The 21879-nt window shown below is 44.3% G+C and overlaps 1 protein-coding gene and 5 non-coding genes across 8 annotated transcripts; all 6 read right to left on the bottom strand.

Annotated features, from left to right (window-relative positions):
• Positions 1–39: 39 nt before the first annotated feature.
• On the bottom strand, positions 40–21329 carry smug1 (single-strand-selective monofunctional uracil-DNA glycosylase 1). 3 transcript variants are annotated; one of them, XR_009704851.1, is made up of 4 exons: positions 21281–21329; positions 19042–19300; positions 13325–13934; positions 40–720 (listed from the first exon to the last, which is right to left on the bottom strand). XR_009704851.1 is itself a non-coding variant. In XM_061220613.1 (3 exons), exons 1-3 carry the CDS (start codon positions 21304–21306, stop codon positions 13407–13409), a joined length of 813 nt encoding a protein of 270 aa, XP_061076597.1. In that variant the 5' UTR covers positions 21307–21329; the 3' UTR covers positions 8181–13406. The 3 variants fall into 3 exon arrangements, 2 of the variants coding, with proteins under 2 accessions (XP_061076597.1, XP_061076598.1); XM_061220613.1 differs by lacking the exon at positions 40–720 and having other exon boundaries at positions 8181–13934; XM_061220614.1 differs by lacking the exons at positions 40–720; positions 21281–21329 and having other exon boundaries at positions 8181–13934; positions 18951–19075.
• Positions 1648–1740, bottom strand: trnar-ucu (transfer RNA arginine (anticodon UCU)). Its single transcript has 2 exons — positions 1704–1740; positions 1648–1683 (listed from the first exon to the last, which is right to left on the bottom strand). It is a non-coding gene; the product is annotated as a tRNA-Arg (tRNA).
• Positions 2164–2256, bottom strand: trnar-ucu (transfer RNA arginine (anticodon UCU)). The gene is made up of 2 exons: positions 2220–2256; positions 2164–2199 (listed from the first exon to the last, which is right to left on the bottom strand). It is a non-coding gene; the product is annotated as a tRNA-Arg (tRNA).
• trnar-ucu (transfer RNA arginine (anticodon UCU)) lies at positions 2680–2772 on the bottom strand. Its single transcript has 2 exons — positions 2736–2772; positions 2680–2715 (listed from the first exon to the last, which is right to left on the bottom strand). It is a non-coding gene; the product is annotated as a tRNA-Arg (tRNA).
• On the bottom strand, positions 3196–3288 carry trnar-ucu (transfer RNA arginine (anticodon UCU)). The gene is made up of 2 exons: positions 3252–3288; positions 3196–3231 (listed from the first exon to the last, which is right to left on the bottom strand). It is a non-coding gene; the product is annotated as a tRNA-Arg (tRNA).
• On the bottom strand, positions 3712–3804 carry trnar-ucu (transfer RNA arginine (anticodon UCU)). The gene is made up of 2 exons: positions 3768–3804; positions 3712–3747 (listed from the first exon to the last, which is right to left on the bottom strand). It is a non-coding gene; the product is annotated as a tRNA-Arg (tRNA).
• Positions 21330–21879: the final 550 nt, after the last annotated feature.

The following is a 21879-nucleotide window of genomic DNA, read 5'->3' as shown; positions in this document are numbered from 1 at the left end:
TAACTGTAGATACAGTATTTCTGTACCATATGCCTGCTTGCATTTTCTTTCTTACATGTTAATGTAGATATATGCACATATGCCAGGCCCAGAGCACTGATATACATACATTATATATGAATTGATAATTACACATTTACACATACTGTGCCAGGTCAGGATAATTTCATTTGAGATATAATTAGTTGTCAAAGACATCTTCAGTACCAAAGAAGTAATACTGATGTGAAAATACCTAGTTGAATTATTTGTAGTGTCAGCAATCTATAATCAAACCTGCTGGGGTTAAAAAGGGAGGGATAGTAACAAAGATAACAAAATAAGGGAGATAATGAATTATCTTGATCACATTATTAAACTGGCAAATTGACCAAGGTAGTTCAGAGCATGTAAGGTAGTCAATATTGTGTCATTTTCCAAAACTGAGGCACTATCCAGGAATACAGCAGAAGCCCTTGGGTGAGTCAGATGACCAAATATCCCGAGGGAGCAAGACAGTACTACATCTGCATGGAAAAAATCCACATTCCTAAGATATGGGTACAGTGGGTGGAACCAAGCCATTATGGAGGCCTGACAAGTGGTCCCCAGTGATGGCTGGGCCAGACAAGGTCATACAAATGACAGAGAAAGTCAATGTTGACCATCCCCAAGGAGTCCAAAACTGAGGCTTCAGGGTGTGGTTGAAACCTGGTCTTCAGCTCTTCATGAGCCCTGACACTGATGGACACACATCAGAAAAGATAGAGAAATTAAGTGAAATTAGCAATGTCCTTAGTATACAAACTGTTCATCTCATTGAGTAAAAATTAATATGATGAGTACTATGGCAGTATGACTATATGGCGCACAATGCACATATCCATAATCAGAGGAGAGTAGTATAGAACTTACAACATTGACAGGATCAGGTCCAATTCCTAATTGAAGTATTTAAGACAATCATGGACATGATGTCCTCCAAATTAAATTGCATAAATTACATGTCTACATAATAATTACTGCTATACCAACAGGGGGACACAATACAGTAATCATAGCAATTTCAGAGACTAGTTGTTTTTGTGTGCTGTTGGAAATATCTAGGGGGAAAAACACAATTTTGGTAGCTGACATTGACTTGTGATTTGTTTCAGTTTAAGGCTGTGAAATAGTTTTTAAATGGCACCATTTACAGATGACGATAAAGACAGTGCTGTCATGTTGTTGCTGCTTTAAAGCAGAGTAAAATGCCAACTCTGGGTAGGACTCAAACGCACAACCTTGAAATAACTCCTTAGCAAGTCCAATACACTATCCACATCACAAGCATATTACTTCCACATGCAAATAAACACATACCACCTCTAATCAGTATATTTTCTAATGTTCTACAACTTGAGAAATCACAGATGTTATTTTGTTTGTTTTCTCATTACATGGCAAAAAAATAAGATTTGGTGAAGCTTGTTTGGAGTTAGATCCAGAAAACACAGCCATTTTGTGTAGCATAGTATCAATATACTCTGGTCATACCCTACATAGTGGTAGCTAATGTTGGCTTATGACTTGTATAATTTTAAGGCTGTGAAACAGTTTTTCAATGGCACAATTTACAGATGACCATAAAGACAGCGCTTTCATGTTGATACTTCAGAGGTAAAACACCAACTCTGGTGGGACTCGAACCCACAACCTTTGAATCACTCCTCAGTGTGTTTGACTAGAAGTCCAATGCGCTATCCATTGCGCCACAGAGCCACCTGCCCAATAGCAGGCTGGTCTCCTCTGACCTCTCTCATAATATTTTATAAAGCAGTGCTGCCAAATTGGCTCAATAAAATATTACTTCCACATGCAAAACAGATAAACACATTGCACCTCTAATCAGTATATTTTCTAATGTTCTACAACTTAAGAAATCACAGATGTTATTTTGTTTGTTTTCTCATTACATGGCAAAAAAATAAGATTTGGTGAAGCTTGTTTGGAGTTAGATCCAGAAAACACAGCCATTTTGTGTAGCATAGTATCAATATACTCTGGTCATACCCTACATAGTGGTAGCTAATGTTGGCTTGTGACTTGTATAATTTTAAGGCTGTGAAATAGTTTTTCAATGGCACAATTTACAGATGACCATAAAGACAGCGCTTTCATGTTGATACTTCAGAGGTAAAACACCGACTCTGGTGGGACTCGAACCCACAACCTTTGAATCACTCCTCAGTGTGTTTGACTAGAAGTCCAATGCGCTATCCATTGCGCCACAGAGCCACCTGCCCAATAGCAGGCTGGTCTCCTCTGACCTCTCTCATAATATTTTATAAAGCAGTGCTGCCAAATTGGCTCAATAAAATATTACTTCCACATGCAAAACAGATAAACACATTGCACCTCTAATCAGTATATTTTCTAATGTTCTACAACTTAAGAAATCACAGATGTTATTTTGTTTGTTTTCTCATTACATGGCAAAAAAATAAGATTTGGTGAAGCTTGTTTGGAGTTAGATCCAGAAAACACAGCCATTTTGTGTAGCATAGTATCAATATACTCTGGTCATACCCTACATAGTGGTAGCTAATGTTGGCTTGTGACTTGTATAATTTTAAGGCTGTGAAATAGTTTTTCAATGGCACAATTTACAGATGACCATAAAGACAGCGCTTTCATGTTGATACTTCAGAGGTAAAACACCGACTCTGGTGGGACTCGAACCCACAACCTTTGAATCACTCCTCAGTGTGTTTGACTAGAAGTCCAATGCGCGATCCATTGCGCCACAGAGCCACCTGCCCAATAGCAGGCTGGTCTCCTCTGACCTCTCTCATAATATTTTATAAAGCAGTGCTGCCAAATTGGCTCAATAAAATATTACTTCCACATGCAAAACAGATAAACACATTGCACCTCTAATCAGTATATTTTCTAATGTTCTACAACTTAAGAAATCACAGATGTTATTTTGTTTGTTTTCTCATTACATGGCAAAAAAATAAGATTTGGTGAAGCTTGTTTGGAGTTAGATCCAGAAAACACAGCCATTTTGTGTAGCATAGTATCAATATACTCTGGTCATACCCTACATAGTGGTAGCTAATGTTGGCTTGTGACTTGTATAATTTTAAGGCTGTGAAATAGTTTTTCAATGGCACAATTTACAGATGACCATAAAGACAGCGCTTTCATGTTGATACTTCAGAGGTAAAACACCGACTCTGGTGGGACTCGAACCCACAACCTTTGAATCACTCCTCAGTGTGTTTGACTAGAAGTCCAATGCGCTATCCATTGCGCCACAGAGCCACCTGCCCAATAGCAGGCTGGTCTCCTCTGACCTCTCTCATAATATTTTATAAAGCAGTGCTGCCAAATTGGCTCAATAAAATATTACTTCCACATGCAAAACAGATAAACACATTGCACCTCTAATCAGTATATTTTCTAATATTCTACAACTTAAGAAATCACAGATGTTATTTTGTTTGTTTTCTCATTACATGGCAAAAAAATAAGATTTGGTGAAGCTTGTTTGGAGTTAGATCCAGAAAACACAGCCATTTTGTGTAGCATAGTATCAATATACTCTGGTCATACCCTACATAGTGGTAGCTAATGTTGGCTTGTGACTTGTATAATTTTAAGGCTGTGAAACAGTTTTTCAATGGCACAATTTACAGATGACCATAAAGACAGCGCTTTCATGTTGATACTTCAGAGGTAAAACACCGACTCTGGTGGGACTCGAACCCACAACCTTTGAATCACTCCTCAGTGTGTTTGACTAGAAGTCCAATGCGCTATCCATTGCGCCACAGAGCCACCTGCCCAATAGCAGGCTGGTCTCCTCTGACCTCTCTCATAATATTTTATAAAGCAGGGCCACCAAATAGGCTCATTAAAATATTACTTCCACATGCAAAACAGATAAACACATTGCACCTCTAATCAGTATATTTTCTAATGTTCTAGAACTAGAAAAACGATATGACGATAAAAAAAATCCTACAAATTATTTTGTTTGCTTTCTCGTTCTAGGGCTCTTTAGAGAAGTCATACACTGAATGCACTGAGAATTAGAGTTGGACAGTAAAGACTGTAGAGTCGATAGAATTGATTGAATTGTGAGTAAAAGGGGTATTCTCAGAGGCACTGTCACGATCTTTAAGAACGGACATCCAGATCATTCGCCCTCTGTCTGCCTTCCTTTCTCCTGTGCACACACACGGGCATGGGCACAAAGCCCTTGTATCTTTTCCCTCTGCTCCAGAGAACAGATGCTCACAAACGGCTTACGACCTCAGCGGATTTGTGTGTGTGTGTGTGTGTGTGTGTGTGTGTGTGTGTGTGTGTGTGTCTGCATATGCGTGTGTGCGAAGCAAACAGCTGCACTCAGCACTTCTGGGCGCTGAGGGGAATATCTTCCTGGAGAAAAAAGGCTGGATTGGGGGATCAAACTGTGCCAGAGAGGAGGAGGCGGCCGGAGGGGGGTGGGGGGGGGTGGGGGTGGGGGGTGCTCTTCAAAGGTGAGACTCTGACACGATACATTCTATACAGCAATTATTGCAGTTTGGTTTTTTTTTTTTTTTTTTTTACCCTTTCGAGATTACACAGTGGCCTTTTTTTAGCAAAACGGGCAGATTTTCCTGTTTCCCATGGTCAGCAGCGGTGGCAGTTAGATAAAGCAAGGTGACCGTTTCCAGGGTTACTGCTGCAGCCGACAACCCTAACCTTGCTCAGGGTGTTGCACTCTGTTTACAGCTGCTCGATGAAAGGCAGACAGGAAAAGCTGGTACAGCCAGTAAAAAAGTCAGAAAAAAATGGAATACAACTGTATAAACCAAACACACACACATGCACACTCACACACAAACACACACACGTGCACACTCACACACAAACACACACGTGCGGGCGCGCACACACACACGCATGCACGCACACACTTTACTAACTGGAGTATCCCTGTAGAAAATTCAGCAAAAAAAGTCCATGCATCACCAGTGTCCCAGTGGATTGTGCTTTCTGGGGTTACATCCATCTGTTTAACCCTACAGCTAGAATGGGCCCACAAACGTGTACGCGCATTATAAATACATTCTAAGCCCTCATCTCCCTAATCTTGTTCTAACAACCAACATGTAAATAAGCACTGAGAGGCTTCCCAACCTCCCCCTCCCCTCCCTGCCCCCCATCCACCCATCTTTTTTTCATCCTGGGAGAGATTGCCATAGTGACGGGTTCCCAGGCATATGTGGAGGGCGGAAGGAGGGCCGGGGAGAGGGAGGCACAGTTCAAGGATTTGCGTAGGCCTTTGTGTGGCCTTCGCTCCATCACCCCCTGCACTGAATAGAAGGCCAGTTCATGAACTATACCTCACAGACCCCATAACTGCCTCCACCTCTCTATCTTCATCTTTCTTCCACCATCCCTCTTCATTCCGCCCTGTGCTCGTTGAAGTACATCTCTGATATCTACCAGACCAAAATTTGCCCCTCAAACAGCCCAATAATGCTTTCAGACCAAAGCCTGTCTTTTCTCAAACTTTTAAGGACAGGGGCTGTTGCCCGGTCTGCTGGTCTGAACAGACCCCAACTCTGGTAGGACATAAATTGCCAGGCAACCAGACAGCACAAGTTGAGCAATTGCACAGAAGGGGGGAAAGTGGCATAGAGGGGTGTGGCATACAAGCCAGTGCTGACTGTAGCGGAATTAGATTTTCCTGTTCCTGTCTGAGTGGAAGGTACATAAGCCCCGGAGGTGCTGGACTCTGGGTACCTGTAGTTAAGTGGCAGCCCCCCCCCCCCCCCCGTATGCTGCCCTTCTCCCTCTCTCTCTCCTTCCATCACCCCATTCCTCCGTTGCTTCTTCCCTCTGGCTCCTCATCTCGTACCATGGTATGGCCTCCCACAGCTCACAAGTCAATTGATGCAAGGTCACTGGCAGGGCATCCCTGCTGACTGGCTGACCCAGGCAAGACCCCCCGCCCCCCCACCCCCCTGATCCCAGCTCCACCGAGCTTCCACAGCACCCCCACCCACCCTGCTCATCTCACCCCCACCCACCCTGCTCATCTTCAGTGCTGCGGCTGGGGCGCGCGTCACATGACCTGGGAGAGCCATCAGCGTAGAGATGATTGATGAGTCTTTTAGTACCTATTTAGAATGAAGCTGTCCACACCACTCTCTAATTACCTACTCCCCGACGGCAGCTGCCCAACATAATTGCTTTTTGTTTGTTGACCTAGTTGAGCCCCGAGAAAGATGGGTTAGTTTGGGGAGGACAGGGGGGGAGAGGGGGTGGGTAGAGGTTGTTGAGGAAAGTGTGCTTCTTCATCTCACTGCAGGGTCATTATCCCTCCAACCGTGTATGACCAACCATGTCAAAGTATTCCACACAGCTGCTCATATACTTCCTTTGTGCTTAACCTAACGCCGCCTCTACATCAGCTCCACCGGGAAGTTTCACGCTCAGGATACTGTGACACGACCATCAGGGCGGTCCATAAGGACTGCCCTAAAGGATCTGGTGGTCGTTGCTGTAAACCCCACTCCAGCCGAACAGCCAAAGCTACGAGGATGAAAGAGGGGGATCAATTCACTTTCCCTGCAACTCTGCCCCATGGCCATTAACCAAGTCAGCACACTCCATCCAGCTTTACTGTTCAACAGCATGACCAGCTCAATGATCAACAGTGAACTATTGAACATACCATTTATAACAGAGGTACATGAACAATGCTACATGAAGCAAACCTTAAACTAAACAGACTTAAGATTAACACACACTTGGTACCTCTACCTACAATTCAATGAGTCGCACTGTGTACAAATTTCAGGGCAAACAATTTCAAGCTCTGGCTCAAACATTAAAGGTAAAATAATCAGAATGTTAGGTTACATTTTTTAACTAATCCCCAAAGCACGTTGAATACTAAATACATGCAACTGGCTCATAATACAGAGATGCAGGCGAATGGGGAAGTGGTATCAGTTTAGGGTACCATACAGTGGCTGGTTCACACATAATTCAGGCCCAACGCCTTTACTACTGGCCCATAAATATGTTCCCTATTGCCTGATAATGTCAGCTTAATGTTTAGTCAATAAACTCCACTGTCAGGTTTCCCCCCTTTTCTTTTTATATATAAACAGCAGACCCAGATTGATGTGCTGGAGGAGTCTTTTTCATCACGCAGTTGACTGCGAGCGTATGGGCCCGGCAGACGCGCTTTCCGCTGGGGTGTGTGTTCGGGGGAGATAGCGGAGACAATGGAGAGCCGAGGACGCTTGCCGAAACGAGCGTGTGAGTAATCGCTGAAAGCGATTCCCGTTCGCACGCTGATACGTTTAAAAGCCACTCGGAAACTGCCCTCCGTGAACAGAAATCTCATTGGGACTTCATTGGGATGCGTGAGTCCTGTGGAATCGGCCACGCAACGTGCATTTTTGTGGAATATGCTGGGTAGGTTCCACTAAACATTCCCAGACAGTTCCCTTTCCTATGTAGGAGTATGGAGCTGGTCTGAACTGGTCAACCAGTTACCAGTGAGCTGTTTTTTTAGCAGGGAAAGCAGGTGATTTGAGCCTGAGTAGTAAGGGTGCTTTAGAGCTGTATAAAATAAAAACTTTGCCTTGTGTTTCCGTAAGCCCCCGTAGACTACTGACATTCCTATAATTCCTATAATTACGAGCAGTCCTTAGTTTAGACAAAATGCATGGTAAATAACATTCCAGTAAACGGTTCTGCTTTCAATACACTTAGTCAATCAAGTCTTATTTTCATTTTCCAGATCAAGAGAAGAGAACAGAACATGAGAGGACCAAGAACGTGAGTATTGATGTAGCCACTCATGCAAGCTCGTCTTCATGGTTACAATAGTGGAGGCGTGTCAATATTCATCCATTTGTGTTAGCCTGTGGAAGATACTTTTCCAGCTATAACTGGGCCTGTAGTCTTCTCATTGACTGAATGTGCTCTATGAGAAATAAAAGTAGAAATGATTTTCAAGGATCTTCAGTGACATGCTTTTTATGACAAGACCAGAGTATGAATAAATAATAAAATCATCACATTGTGAAATTGTTACCATTATGAAGCTGCAATAAAAAAGCTGGCTACAAAAGCTTTTTAAGAATCTCTATTAGATCATGTAAAAATACCAAAAATTTAGAACCATACATAATGAAACAAAGGCATTTCTTAAATGTCATTGACAATGCACTGTAGCAATGAGGTTTATTGATATTCAATATAAAATACACAGTCCAGTAGAGTAGCTCTTGTAATTATGTTGGCATAAATACCCACAACAAAAGTGTCAGTCCCCCATCTGCAAATAACAAAACAAACCATGGAAGAAAAGACAGGCTATCACTTTCATTGGCTTTTGTTCATGCACCATTTTGCAAGCGCTCAAAATGAACGGCGGTTTTTCCACTGCTGAAAGGATACAGCTTAAGGTTCCCTGGTATTATGATCAAATAAAATGAGTGAAGGAGTACAGAGCCTCATTATGGAATACAGAAAAGGTCTGGTACAACTAATATAGCTAAAAATCTTTACAAATATTCGGGCATGAGGCAAGAACCTGAACCCCACCCCGAATCCTAATCTGATGTTTTAACAGTACTAGGTTACTTCATCTGGCCAGACTGAATCACAATGTACTTGGTGCGGCAGCTCATGACCCAAGGCTTTCCTGAAGCCGGTGTTACCTCAACATCATGGCGTCCACAGTTTGTTGCCATCTTTAATGCAAATGTTTCTCAGCTTTCTGCGACACGCAGGAATGGTAATGAGGATGCACTGCACAACAGACTGCAAGGCATGAACATGAGAGAGTTTTGATATTTAGGGCAAATTAGGCTAGCGAGATATCTGTTTTCAGACCACTGCAGGCTAAACCATCTCAGATATTTAAGGAGGACAGAGGTGGGAGATAACACAGCAGGGAGCAAATCCAAGGAGGAGGAACGCAAAGAAGTGGAGCAGTCAGTGATCCAGGCGGTGCCTAGGCATAAGCTGGCAACATGCACTGGGACTGCAGTGAATGACCCTCATAGCATAATGAAGATAGAACCTTCCAGAAATAAGGAAAAACATTAACTAGAATATCAACCCACAAATAAACAAAATGGGTGTGCCCCCCAAAAAAGAGAGAAACGATTAATTGAAATACAGAATGCAGAGAAACAACAACGATAAATGCAATTTGTCTTCTTGTATCGGTCACATCTGTATTCAGGCGACATTTTCAGGGGGATGGCCTCTGGCTCTATCCTGAATTAATAGCAGTAGCCTACCCTTTTCCACAGTAGATTTAACCACACTGTAAACAGGCAGTGTAGCTTACGTCCATTTCTCCACTCCCAGCTGATCCCACTAATTTCCCAGCGTACACTGCTACGCTTCACGGCTTCAGTATGATTGATGGGCTGCGCAGCGAAAATGGGGGGAAAAAATCTTAAAAGAAAAATAATCGTGCAGCACAGGAAAATGGGACACGCATAAGAAAATATGCCTCATAATAAGAAAACACTTAAGCAAATGAATCCCTTTACATTTGCGTACCAAGATAAATCGATCGTTATAAGATTACTTATCTTTGAATAAGAATATTTAAAATGAATTTTCTTAAGTGCTTTTTGATAATTAAGAGGTATTTACAGACGCATCTTACTTGAGCACCAGATTTTCTCATTCAAGTTTTTGTTTGTTGTTACATAAGCTACATAATGCACACTAGCGTTGATTAGGGGAGGAAAATATGTATAATCATAATGTATATATTGATGATACAAGTTTATTGATGCACCACACTTACAGTCAAATGTAAGGAAATATGTGCGATGTCTTCTAAAAATGGTTAAAAAAAGAAGAGGCCATCTTAGCCAATGATGGTCTAAAAGGGAGGAAATGCATACCAAAGGTAGGTGGCAGAAAAAGTAATAGTGTGAGGGGCAGCTTTTGGGCCTGTCTCTCCCTGGTTCCCCAGCACCGGGCCGGTCCTGCAGGGTAATAAAGAGCGATGATGGCGGAGCTGTGCCATCCGGCTCTCCAGTCTCTGCCACAAAAGCCTCCGCCCGCGCCATTCATCACCCCCCACGCCCCCCTCCCTGCTCTAATTCTGCTTTAATAACCGCCGCCTCCATTCATCACGGTATTGATGGCTCTGACAGCCCCGGCGGAGAGCGCACTCCCTCCCTGCCCTTTACTTGCACACCGCCGGGGTCACCGGGAGGTCGGCCCCAGTCAATAACCGCGCCGCGCAGCTGCGGCCGTGCGGACGCGCGGGAGACGTGCGGGAGACGCGCGGGAGACGCGCGGGCGGAGTACGCCTGGTGCCACGCCCTGGCGGAGAGGCTACACTGTGCGTACGGCGGCACGCTCCAGGGACAGATGCGCTGTGCTGTGACAGTCCGTGTGGTGCCAGCCGGGTTGGCCTAGGGTTCAGGTGGCGGGTCAAGCCCTTGGATGGGCAGATGGACCGGAAAGGCGAGGAGACTCCCTGTGACCGAAGTGAGAGCGTAGGGTCGTCTACCCTTGACCTCAGGAGACAGAGTTTCCCAGTCAAATGACCTAAAACCTGGACTCGGAGTCATTGGGGCACATATTTAAAAGGATTTCAGAATTCAGAATTATGTCAAAATTAAGCTTTTCGGTGGTTAAAAAACAAGTTCCTTTGTTTTGTTTATTCCCAAACTGAAACAGAATCTGAGGCCATGAAACTAGATTAAGCTGAAAAAACACAAGCAACCAAGACACAGTCCCCAGGCTTTTAAAATGCAAATGTTGGGATTCCAATAATTAGATTTGAAGCCAAAAAGATAAGCAACACTGCTACACAATGAATAATTTTGAGTATATTCCATGTTTTTTAGCATTCTTTAGCATCTTTGAGCATTTCCAACCGTGGGCCAAATAATAATCTGACTACAATTAAACACCCCACCTCGAGCATTCAGGTGCCCACGCATAGCCCCACCCGTTTTCAGCCCCCACCCACCTGACCGATCACCAGCACTTACGACTCTAAACACAACCCCCATTATTAGATGAACACAGCCCAGTGTGATACGGGGTGAGTGCTTTTGGGGCCTGTCCGCTCTATGGCCATACGCTCTCTCTCAAGCCTCAGCAGGTCGGCTACATCTCTGGCTCAGCGACCACAGGCTCCCACCAACAAAGTGGAGGCACTGCCTCTCACCTTGATCAAACGCGGTCTGGCTGCCGCAGGCTTTTCTGAGGGGGCGAGGGAGCGGGGGGTGAGACGGAGGGGGGGCCAGGGAGCAACAGCCCGGGTCCCGTCAGCAAGGATCATTGAGCTAATTAATAACGCGGCACAGAGAGAAATGGGCGTCATTAAGGCTCTACGGCTGTGTTCGGTCTGTGCTGTCGGGTGGGGCGGGTGGATGTGCGTTTCGGGAGGGGGGCCACCACGTCCCGCTTCATTTCACACTTGCCAGACACGTTTTGCAGACAAAAACACGTTTAGACGATGGTTCTCTGCAGAATTCGGATCCTGGAGCAGAGGGGATCTCGTGGAATCCCCTAACAGCAGCTCAATTCAAACACCGCTGAAATTTACAGCTTCCACTCAACAGTAATTAGGACAAACCATTAAGTCTACACAGACTTGTGCACCCAAGCGCATGATTTCCTGTTTGCTTTGCTCACTAGGGATCAGACAAAAAAAAGGAATACTGTGAGAAAAAGAGTGGTTCTATCTGTATACAACAGCCCTGATTCAATTCCACTCACCCAAACTAACTGGCTGTTACAAGATTAGCTCCTCTTCATACCTGTGTGATGAGCGTTGTGGCACAAAATGGCTACCATGCAATTCAAATCATTAGCCAAAATAATTTTAGTAATAGAATTAGTAATCATACAATCATTGTAAAAGTAATGACAGCAGTAGTCGTATTACTCCACTCAAGAAAACAAATGACCAATGAAAAATAAGAACCATCCTTAATTTATTCTTGTAATAATAATAATAAAATAATAAAAACAGCAGTTTAAAAGTCTTCTTTCCAATGGCCTAGCTTATTTATTCCTGAACCATACCATGCCAGACTGGTACATTTTAAGATGTCACTTTACATCTATCAATATTACATATGTATATCCTGTTTATTTATCAGGAGATGGTTGTCAAGTTAGAAAATGGGATAGTGAAGTGTTGCATGCTATCTGATTTTTGGTAAATTATATGTAGTTTCCTATGGACTGAATTTTTTCTTGTGATGGATACATTATTTGAAGCTCATATGAGTTTCAATGATAGCAAATATTGAAAACTAGCTTCAAATTTTAGCTTTATACACTGCAATAATGGGAAAAACCCCAAATGATGCACATCATAAAGATCAGTAAATATACTAGCATAAAAGGTGGGTCAGCCAGGGTTTCTCAGGTCAAAGCTACATTAGCTCCTCCCATTGAACACCAGTCATTCTGAGCTGAATGGTCATTTGAAAGCTTCTTACAGCATATAAACTGCTGTATTTCAACCATACTGTCCATTTGACAACTGTGACTGCTAAATAGCTAGCAGTAGCTAGGCCAGTCTAGTAAATGGCTACACGGCTCAAGCCTTTTGGTTAAGTAATGTTAGCTCTAAATGCACTCACTTTGAAGACTGTGGCTATTCTAGACAACACAAGAAAATGGGGGAGATAGTGCCAAGCTCTCCCTAAGGATGACATCCAAAGCCTGAGGGTGCTAAGAAAACCACTAGGAGGAACTAATGTAGAGGCAAACTGAGGGAACACTGCCCAACTTACACCTTCCCCACCCCAGAGAACACAAGGTCAACTTTTGGCCTAGCTGTGGACTCCCAGTCACGGTCAGCTAGCATATATGGGATCCAATCTGAAATGTTAAGTACACCCTGGTGGTCTAGATTCAGCATGCACAGTAAAAATCCTTACTCTCACTGAGTACATTTTACTCTGATAGAGTACATTTGATCACTACAGGACCAATATTCTTTGTTTAGTTTAACTGAGTTTGTAATGAACCATTTTAATGTGTGCATTCATGGGCTGGAAAAGATAGGCAATCAGAAGCCCACAAGCAGCCAAATAGAGGTAGAACAACAGAAAAAGAGAGCAGTGTGAAGAAGTCTTTGATTTCCCCCTTCACTTTCATTGTTAGTATGAGCTTGCACAAGTCAAGATTACGATATGTAGTGTTAGTCTAAGGCAAAGGTTATGAATGTAAACCTTCAAATATGTACTAGTGTTGCCTTTGCTTTTTGTTTTTCATGGCCCTGCAGGGGTCCAAACGTCTATAATCCGACCAAGCCACCATCTCAACAATGCTATGCCCGTACCTGCGTGAGATCTCAGTGAGAAGCCACACAGGGCACGCCGGTGGAACCCGGGGCGAGGCCGCGGGGGGAAAAGGCAAGGCGGTCACGGCTTCAGGAGCTCCAGCACGCCCAGCTCCACCAGCTTGGCCTGGACGATGGGCTCCCAGCCCTTGTTGGCCTGAGGGTTCCTGGGGGAGGGGTGCAAGATGCCCTCCACACGCACCTCCAGCCCCGCGGCCGCCAGGGCCCGACGCGCCCTCTGCTCCACCAACTGGCCCACCCCAATGACGGTAGACACGCCCAGCGCCCGCACCACCTGGCACAGCCCCTGGTCACACGCAGCCAGCAGGGCGTTCCGCTCGGCCGCCGGGATGTCGGCCGGGGTCAGGTTCTTGCCGTTGTCGTTCATGAAGATGAGCGGGCAGAGGTTGTGCACAAAGCAGTGTTTGAAGAAGACGTCCGGCTCGCCACACTGCTTACGAAAGAAGCCCCAGAAGCGGGCGCCGCTAACTTCGCTCCGTGTGCACTTCAGGCCCACGATCTGCCGCTTCGGGTGCTCCTCGGGCGGATGGCCCACCTCCCCACTGATCTTCAGCCAATCACGAACAACATTCACCTCGCCGAAGGGGATCTGTGCCGCAAAACAATTAAGAGTGGTAATCAAGTAGGGAATGCAGAGTGACAGGGAGTAATTAAACAAGGGAATTTACAGAGAGGAATGCAGAGGGAGGATGGAGGATAACAGAGGAATATGGAAAAAGAATAATACACAGAAAGAGAACAGAATGAATGGAAGACATGGATTTTGTCCCTAAAAAGGGTTATGAGATGGTTTTAACAAATGCACATGCTCCATATGGCAGCATTATAAATATTTTGCTGCTCCACTCATTTTCAATTAAGAATTTAATGAAATATTAAATCCATTTTTGTGGCCTGTGTGTTCCTCACTTTACAGCACCATGGCAGGCAAAGAATTTAATCAGAACAGGGGTTTGCCCTTTGGAGCAGTGCTTGGTCTAATTCAAAGCCTAACACTCAAGAGTAAAAAATGGGAGTATCCCATGGCTTCCGGATATTTAATCCTGTTTAAACACTATTCTAGAGAGCAGACTGGCCTGCAATTGAATCCGGAATGCCTAAGTGCCAACTGTGGTCAGATGTGAACTGAACTTTATTGTCCACAGAAGTGGACGTGGCACAATAGCTGCTTGCGTTGCCCGGAGAGGGAGCTGGCGGGAGTGACAGCGCCAGTGTCTCATTACACATTGCTGGGCCCCTGCTGGTCAATCGGGCACTGGCAGTCTGAGCTACACATGAAGTGCATTCCTGGAGCCTGACCTGTAAACTGCCATGGGAGGCTGACCTCTGCTACTTCAGAGGAGACCGTGTGTCTGTCTCCCCAATTGATAGCAGAGGTTGCAGCAACAAGCGCTGATAAATACAGTTAGGCACACCAAATTGAGAGGAAAAGGGGGAAAATGGCATCCATTTATCCAGTTAATGTCTTCACAGAAAAAGAAACCCTGTCAAACAACAAAATCTTTGAAAATCACATCAGATTCATTGTCTCTGCACTGGCAACCAATAAAATACCAGGCTGATTGTTCTTAACCTACAAGTCTTTAAAAGAACTTGTACCTGGTAATTAATGACTAGTCCCAGTCCCACAGTTTGTGAAGAGTTTGTTTCGTACACAAGGGGCTGGCAATTTGATTGTTCTGGAATGCTGGAATTACATTTTTACAATTAAATTTTAGTCATATGGCAGACGCTTTTAATCCAAAGCGATTTACACGTGCATAGGTTCTTCCACAAGTTAAAGCAACACATCCATAACTAGTAAAATACACATGAAGTGGAATAGCCTGTGGAATACACATATGGAATAGCCTTCAGAATCTGAGCCTTGCACACAATGTCAGTCCATTGTATAGTCAAAATGTATGTTGGCAGTGGTAGTGTGACCTGCAAAGTATTGTGATGCTAATGAGGACAATATATTGCATTTATATACCAGTTATACCAAGATTTCAAAGCATTGCAGTGAAGGAGGTGAAGGGATGACTCTTGATAACTGCCTCAGCCTGGCTCCACATGTATCCTCCACTGCCAGAACCTGCAGGTTCTTCCTCTACAATATACACTGTATCCGTCATCTCCTGACAGAGAAAGCCACCCAGCTCCTAGTCCAGGCACTCGTCATTTCCCGCCTGGATTACTGCAACTCCCTCCTAGCCGGTCTCCCAGCTTGTGCTATCAAGCCCCTCCAGCTGGTACAGAATGCTGCAGCCCACCTAAACCTGTCAGCCCAGGTCGGCTCATGTCACCCCACTCCTCATTGGCCTCCACTGGCTTCCGGTTGCCGCACGCACCCGATTCAAGGCCCTAGTGTTGGCATTTCAGGCTGCTAAGGGGACTGCCCCACCTTACATACAATCCTTGATCACTCCCTACTCCCCAGCTAGACCACTCCTGTCTGCCAGCTCTGGTGGCCTTATGGTTCCCTCACTACGAGCACCTGGCGGTCAAGCGGCACATTCACACCTGTTTTCCGTTCTGGTTCCTCAGTGGTGGAATGACTTGCCTACCACTGTCAGGACAGCAGAATCCCCCCTCCCTTCCGATAACCCTCTTGTCTAAGCCCCCCCCCCCCCCCCAAAAAAAGAAAGTACACTTACGATGACTGTATTTTTAGTTTAGAACAGCACTTCATGCATTTTACTAGATATGGATGTGATGCTTTAACTTGTGGAAGAACCTATGTACCTGTAAATCGCTTTGGATTGTAAATGCAGTGTAAATGAAACCTCAACTACCAATGTGCAGCACCCTGTATTACGATGGGCAGCTTTTCACTGTTACATCTAAGTGGATAGGCTACAGCAGCAGAAGATTTAAAAAATAGTCCAAAAAGTACGTAAGAAATACCTAATAAAGAGCTCACTGAGTGTATATCAATGTGTACACAACAATCTGGCATAAACTATTTATTCCCAATTGTCTGATTATTGGTGTACATGTAAACTTAGGCAATGAGTCATTTGTAGTAGGTAGTCATTTAGCAGTAACGTAGAGATTGAGTGGAGGGACATTTTGAAGCCAATTTAAAGTGGGAGAGGATGAGCTGCTCGGATTGAGCGGACCATATTTGTACGTTGGCCAGGTCAAAGCGCATTTAATCATTAGCAGCCATTGCTAGTGGGTAAATGTCTTTGAGATATTTCACCTCATGTTTCAAGGGGGCCCCCATCACCCCGCAGCTGAAAAAAACACCCTGGACCCCTCCATCATACAGAACTACCCGGTATTTCTTCATTTATTATCCAAAACATGAGCTTCTAGTTTCAAACCAACTCTCTTTTCTTTTCCCTTAACAACCTGCTAGACTCCCACTAGAATGACATCAGAGCTGGCCCCTTGACAGAGACTGCACTCCTGTCCCTCAGCGAGTCACTTCATGGCGCACAAACAGCCTCCTTCTCCTCTGTCCTGATTCTTTTGGTCTCTCAGCTGCCTTTCACACTGTGGATGACTCCTATCCTCCTTGTCAGCAAAGAGGATCTGCGGCACAGCCCTAAACTGGATTGAGTCCTACCTCTCGCCGGTCGCTCCTTCCAGGTTGCCTGGGCTGGTACAGTATTGGTGCCTTGTCCCCTTGCCACAAGTGTTCCTCAGGGCTCAGTCACCGGACCTTCTTTTCTCCCTTTACACTAAATTCCTTGGCTCTGTTGTGGTTTGTCTTATGACTGCTATGCAGATGACACCCAACTATTTTTCCCCTTCCCACCGACTGACACACAGGTCTCAGCTCACATCTCTGCTTACCTGAGGGACACACAGAGCTGCATGAACAACCACCATCTAAAGCTCATTCCAGGTAAGACGGAACTAACCTTCCTGCTCTAACCTCTCCCCTTGAATTCCCTATTTCCCTAGGGGACACCCCGGTGAGACCAACACCCAGACTGTCAACAGACTGTCCCTCTCTGAGAACATTGCGATCAGTGAAACTCATCCAGAATGCAGCAGCTCATCTGGTCTTCAACCTCCCCAGCTACTCCCATGTCACCACCCTGCTGACTTTCCTCCACTGGATACCCGTTATGGCTCACATCAAATTCAAAACATTGGTGCTAGCTCCCCAGGCAGTTAAGAGGTGAGCCCCCAGCTTACCTCCAGACGATCATCAGACACTTCGGCCAGACCTCTCCATTCTGCCACTATAGGACGCGACCCCCTCTCTACACTTGCACTTCCCTGTCACAACAGCTGTCTTTTCTGGCCCCACGGTGGTGGAATAACCTCCCCATGGAGGTAAGAACAGCAGAGACTCTGACCACCTTTTGTTCCATCTTGCTTCACATGCACAGGTTATCCCAAGCTGCATCCGAGTCTGTGTACTGCCCACCTCTTGTTCCGCTCCTTCTCTCCCTTACCACTTTTATATTTTCTCTAACACTCAATTGGAGTATAACACCGGCACCAAGTCTCTGTCTACTTGAAGGCTCCCATTCTCTATATTCCCCATTGATAGTTTGGTTTCCTGCAGTAGATGGATATTTTCATTTATCTCATCTAATTTAATTTCCCCATTTCTGTTCTCCTCAGTCATTTTCCTGGTGTGTCTGTCAACTGCCCTTTACTGGGTTCACAATAATTACACAGCTTTCTGGTTCATTGCACTTCCTCCAAAAACATGCTTTTTGGGGCTTGACAACCAAATAAATATGCTGTGGCAAATATCGCTATATCTATACTACATGCAAACTTTGAGCACTGCCACCGGCACGACACCTCTATCTTTGATCTGCAAGGACGCAAAAACTTCAACGTGATTCATATGCTCACGATAAGATCGCTCAGTAGGACGGTGCTCAGAGATTGTGACTGTACAAATGTGGAGCTTAAGACTTAGCAGTGTAGATCTACCTTTGACACGATTTTAGAATTTTTGCATTTCCTGTACCAGATTGGCCAAATATTTCCAGGCTTCAGAGCTATTGTGTGAAGGGAGCAAAAGATGAAGAAAATGCCATAAACTTCCTATGAAAAGAAAAAAAACAAAGGCCCCCAGCAAGGACAAAGGCATCAACTCATTCCTGGATGACAGCAGATTGCAGGTCTAGCCTTGATATAATAATTTAATATTTTTTGTCAACTCCTGCATTATTAATTGCTTCCCTAATTGCTGCTGGTCTTGATCGGCATGCAGAGCAAGGAACATTGACATAAGTCCCCCCCCACCCCCCCCATCGATGCCTCCATCGGGCCCCCCTTCCCCACCTCCCATATGCACAGTATTACCTCACCTGTGCTCTTCGACAGGCCTGCCAGTCAGGGCCGAGACGGATGTGCCGCAAGGGACCAATCGCGGCCCTCTTATTGACCCGTTTGTTTTGCTGATCTAACGACCTTTGAACTCCCTGAGTGGGATTGGGAAAGTGCCAGTGTGTGTGCGCGACATGATGAGTATGTGAGCATGTGCATGCATGCATGTGTGTTTGCGTATGGCAATGGGTGTTTGCACGCATGTGTGCATACTTCTAATATGAACAGGCTTGCCTATGAGCTTCTCTGTTTGGTTAAATGTGCAGGTGTGTGTGTGTGTGTGTGTGTGTGTGTGTGTGTGTGTGCAGGTACATACTTTATTTGTGTCCATAAGGGGAATGGCATGACAGAAGATGAGACGACAGTGAAGCACATGAAGGGCAAGCGCACGGCCGTGGCCCCCTCACCCCGGTCTGCGCCATGCCGAAGGGCCCGGGGTTCATGCCCAGGAAGAGCACACTCTGCCCGTCACGGCAGTAGGTGTTGACGAAGCGGCTGTGCAGGTCCCAGGCATACTCCAGGGGGTTGTAGATGTAGCGCACCTGCCCTTCGAAGGAGAGCTGCCGCAGAAGCGCGTTCAGCGACTGCTCCGCCTGCAGGAACTGCGCAGCTGCGCCCAAACCGTTCCGCTGGACGGCGTCCCCCACTGCACCCTGCGCCGCCGGCCTGCAGATTCACAACAGCAACAACACACCACTGCTGGGCTTGCTTGTTGTCAACCAGTGGGACTTTTTATTCCCATAACATTCCAAGAATGGTTGGGCAACTATCCCTAATGTGTAGGCCATTTGTCCAGATGAATGGCATCAGCATTTCTTAAACTATGGGTTGGCACTCAAAATTCGGGTCCTGATATTAAAACGTTTAAGGAAGAGTGATTGTGGTAATACAATTCGATGTCTGAGAAAAAAACAAAACACATTTAACCCCTTAAGTCTATCACTTTGCATTTAACTGTATACCAATGTGTGTTCTGTCTGTTAAAATGAAGTAGAATTTTTATTCTTTATGGATTAGTTAATAAGCAAATCAATTTGTCTGCCCTACCAAATACTTTTTCGAAGATTAGGCCATGTTCCCTCATAAAAGCAGGAGGATGAGCAGCATGGCATTTAAATTGGCCCATCGATTATAATTACCTTCATTTAAAAACTGTAATGGCTAATTCAACTAATAACAACCATTATTACCAATGAAATTTTTCCACTTTCTATAACCATGTTTTCTGCTATCTTTCAGCTCGAACCTATCATGAATTGCTGCATTTTACCAAATTTACAGAATTCAATGACTGCCTCCCACTAATCACCTTACCTTGATCTAATCGTAATTTATATATTCAATATAATTCTATTTTAGTTTCAATTGATGAGATGGAAATGGAACGACATCTTGAAAAACTTTCAAAAGGATGCTGGTCAGATAATGGAGGGATTGGGCTTGTTTGGCTGGGTGAAGTTGCTGGGGAAAGCATTGCAGAAGGACATTCTGCATTGCCCTGAGGCATACGCCCTTAGTCACCCACCTCAACTCAACTCAAGTCAAGGGAAATGTTCATAGGTACATTTGAGCTGTGTATCATTTGAATGAGTAATCTCTGAGCATTCACTGTGACTAAAATGAAGGGAAGAGAACCCTTTTGAAATCGACTTCATGAACCTGCATTGAAATTGTTCGGGAAAATGGTTAGGATAGGGACTTTATGCCCTGCCCCTCTCAGGTTTTCAGACAGGTTTTATTTAATTACTTAAAATTTCACCTTGCAAAGAACAACCTAAAGTCTCTTTCTCTTGCCTATCAACCAGGAAAAAGATAATTAGGGGTTAGTGGTATTTTTGTAAAGGAAATATACAAAAATCGGTATTCTGCTTGTAGTATAGGCCATACCCCGAGTTTGACAAAATTACTGATGCACAGTGCTTTCATATTAATTGCACCAAAAGTCCCCCAGTTATTTTTCCAGCGTCAGGCAACGGCACATATCGAGTTTGAATGGAATAACCACAACTTGATTGAACACTGAGCCATTCGTAATAATTAATGCTGAATAAATAATCATTGGAGCGGCTTGACAAGAATTTCCCTTGTTTGATATATCACATAACTCAAAAGAAAAATACAGCGTTGGGAGAATACCGAGTCAATTTTATTCACTTTGACAAAATCATGCATATGTTTTGCGTCTCAAACCCTCGCAGACCAATCAAATCTTACGTATTGTTGAATATTAAAAATATGTCGTGGTCATTCGCTACGTGCAAGTAGACGTGAATGCCGTATAGCATGGCACGCAGACAGAAGTTTAGCCAGACCCATGGGACAGTTCATCTTGATGCTAGCCTACTTAAGATTACTTTGGTAGATCCAGTTGACGTTAATTATACCGGCAAGTTACTTTAAATTGACTTACTAATACATTTAACTGCTTTTCAATCAATGAATAGTGGGGCTACATTCGGGGTTCGACAGTTAATGTTAGCTAGCCATTAGCTGGGACTGAGCAAAGGTGAATTGGCAAACACGCAAGCAGCTACCTCTTTCATGTTAAAACATGTGAAGACATATAAACTCGCAGTTTAGATCTACCGCACCAGATCGTAAAAGTGCCAATTCAGAAATAGCTAAATCGTGTTTTCCTCCGCTTACCGTGCGACTTCATTTCTGTTTGACATCTTGGACAAAATGGCAACAAAATGGTGACGGGCATTCTGGGATTTGTCGTTCTGTCATAACACTACAAATACCATGATCCTTTCTAAGGATGTCCTGGCAAAACGACCAGCAAACCGAATCTGTTTTGTGTAGACAGCGCTACCTATCGGTCCTATGTATGTACAACAAGACTAACGAAACGTTTCTTGTTTTGTGTATTACCTCACATGAAAAATTTAGTGCAGCGAATTTGATGTCACTCCCACATAAGCATTTAATTAATGATTTTAATAAAACGTTTATTAATTACATTTGTGTACACACGTAGGCTTTTATATACATTTTTTTATTTTTTTATTTGTAACCGACCGCAGATCATATAATAAAATATAATAAAAATCGTTCTATAATGCCACCAGTGTGTCCTGTGAGGACAGATAGTAACACGATTTAACAGTAGTACCTGTGGACCGCATGGAGCGAGTGAACATAGTCAGTTATTCTGATAGCAGCAATATTTAATTACTTTCTTTTATGAACTCAGTTCAAAGCCACACATTCATGTTTTACAACTCTGAAGAATATCAAACAGC

This window comes from Conger conger, chromosome 14 (assembly GCF_963514075.1).
Source record: "Conger conger chromosome 14, fConCon1.1, whole genome shotgun sequence".
In the NCBI taxonomy this organism is placed as follows: Eukaryota; Metazoa; Chordata; class Actinopteri; order Anguilliformes; family Congridae; genus Conger; species Conger conger.
Note: the sequence above shows the minus strand (reverse complement) of the source record. Positions and strands in the feature narration are given on the sequence as shown.

Bases quoted from the DNA above. Each gene is read 5' to 3' on its own strand.
- smug1 (XM_061220613.1), bottom strand. From the start codon at position 21,306: ATGTCAAACAGAAATGAAGTCGCACG. The intron at 19,301-21,280 runs GTAAGCGGAGGA...GTGAATCTGCAG, and splicing joins AACAGAAATGAAGTCGCACG to GCCGGCGGCGCAGGGTGCAG. The intron at 13,935-19,041 runs GTGAGGGGGCCA...TTTGCGGCACAG, and splicing joins TCGGCATGGCGCAGACCGGG to ATCCCCTTCGGCGAGGTGAA.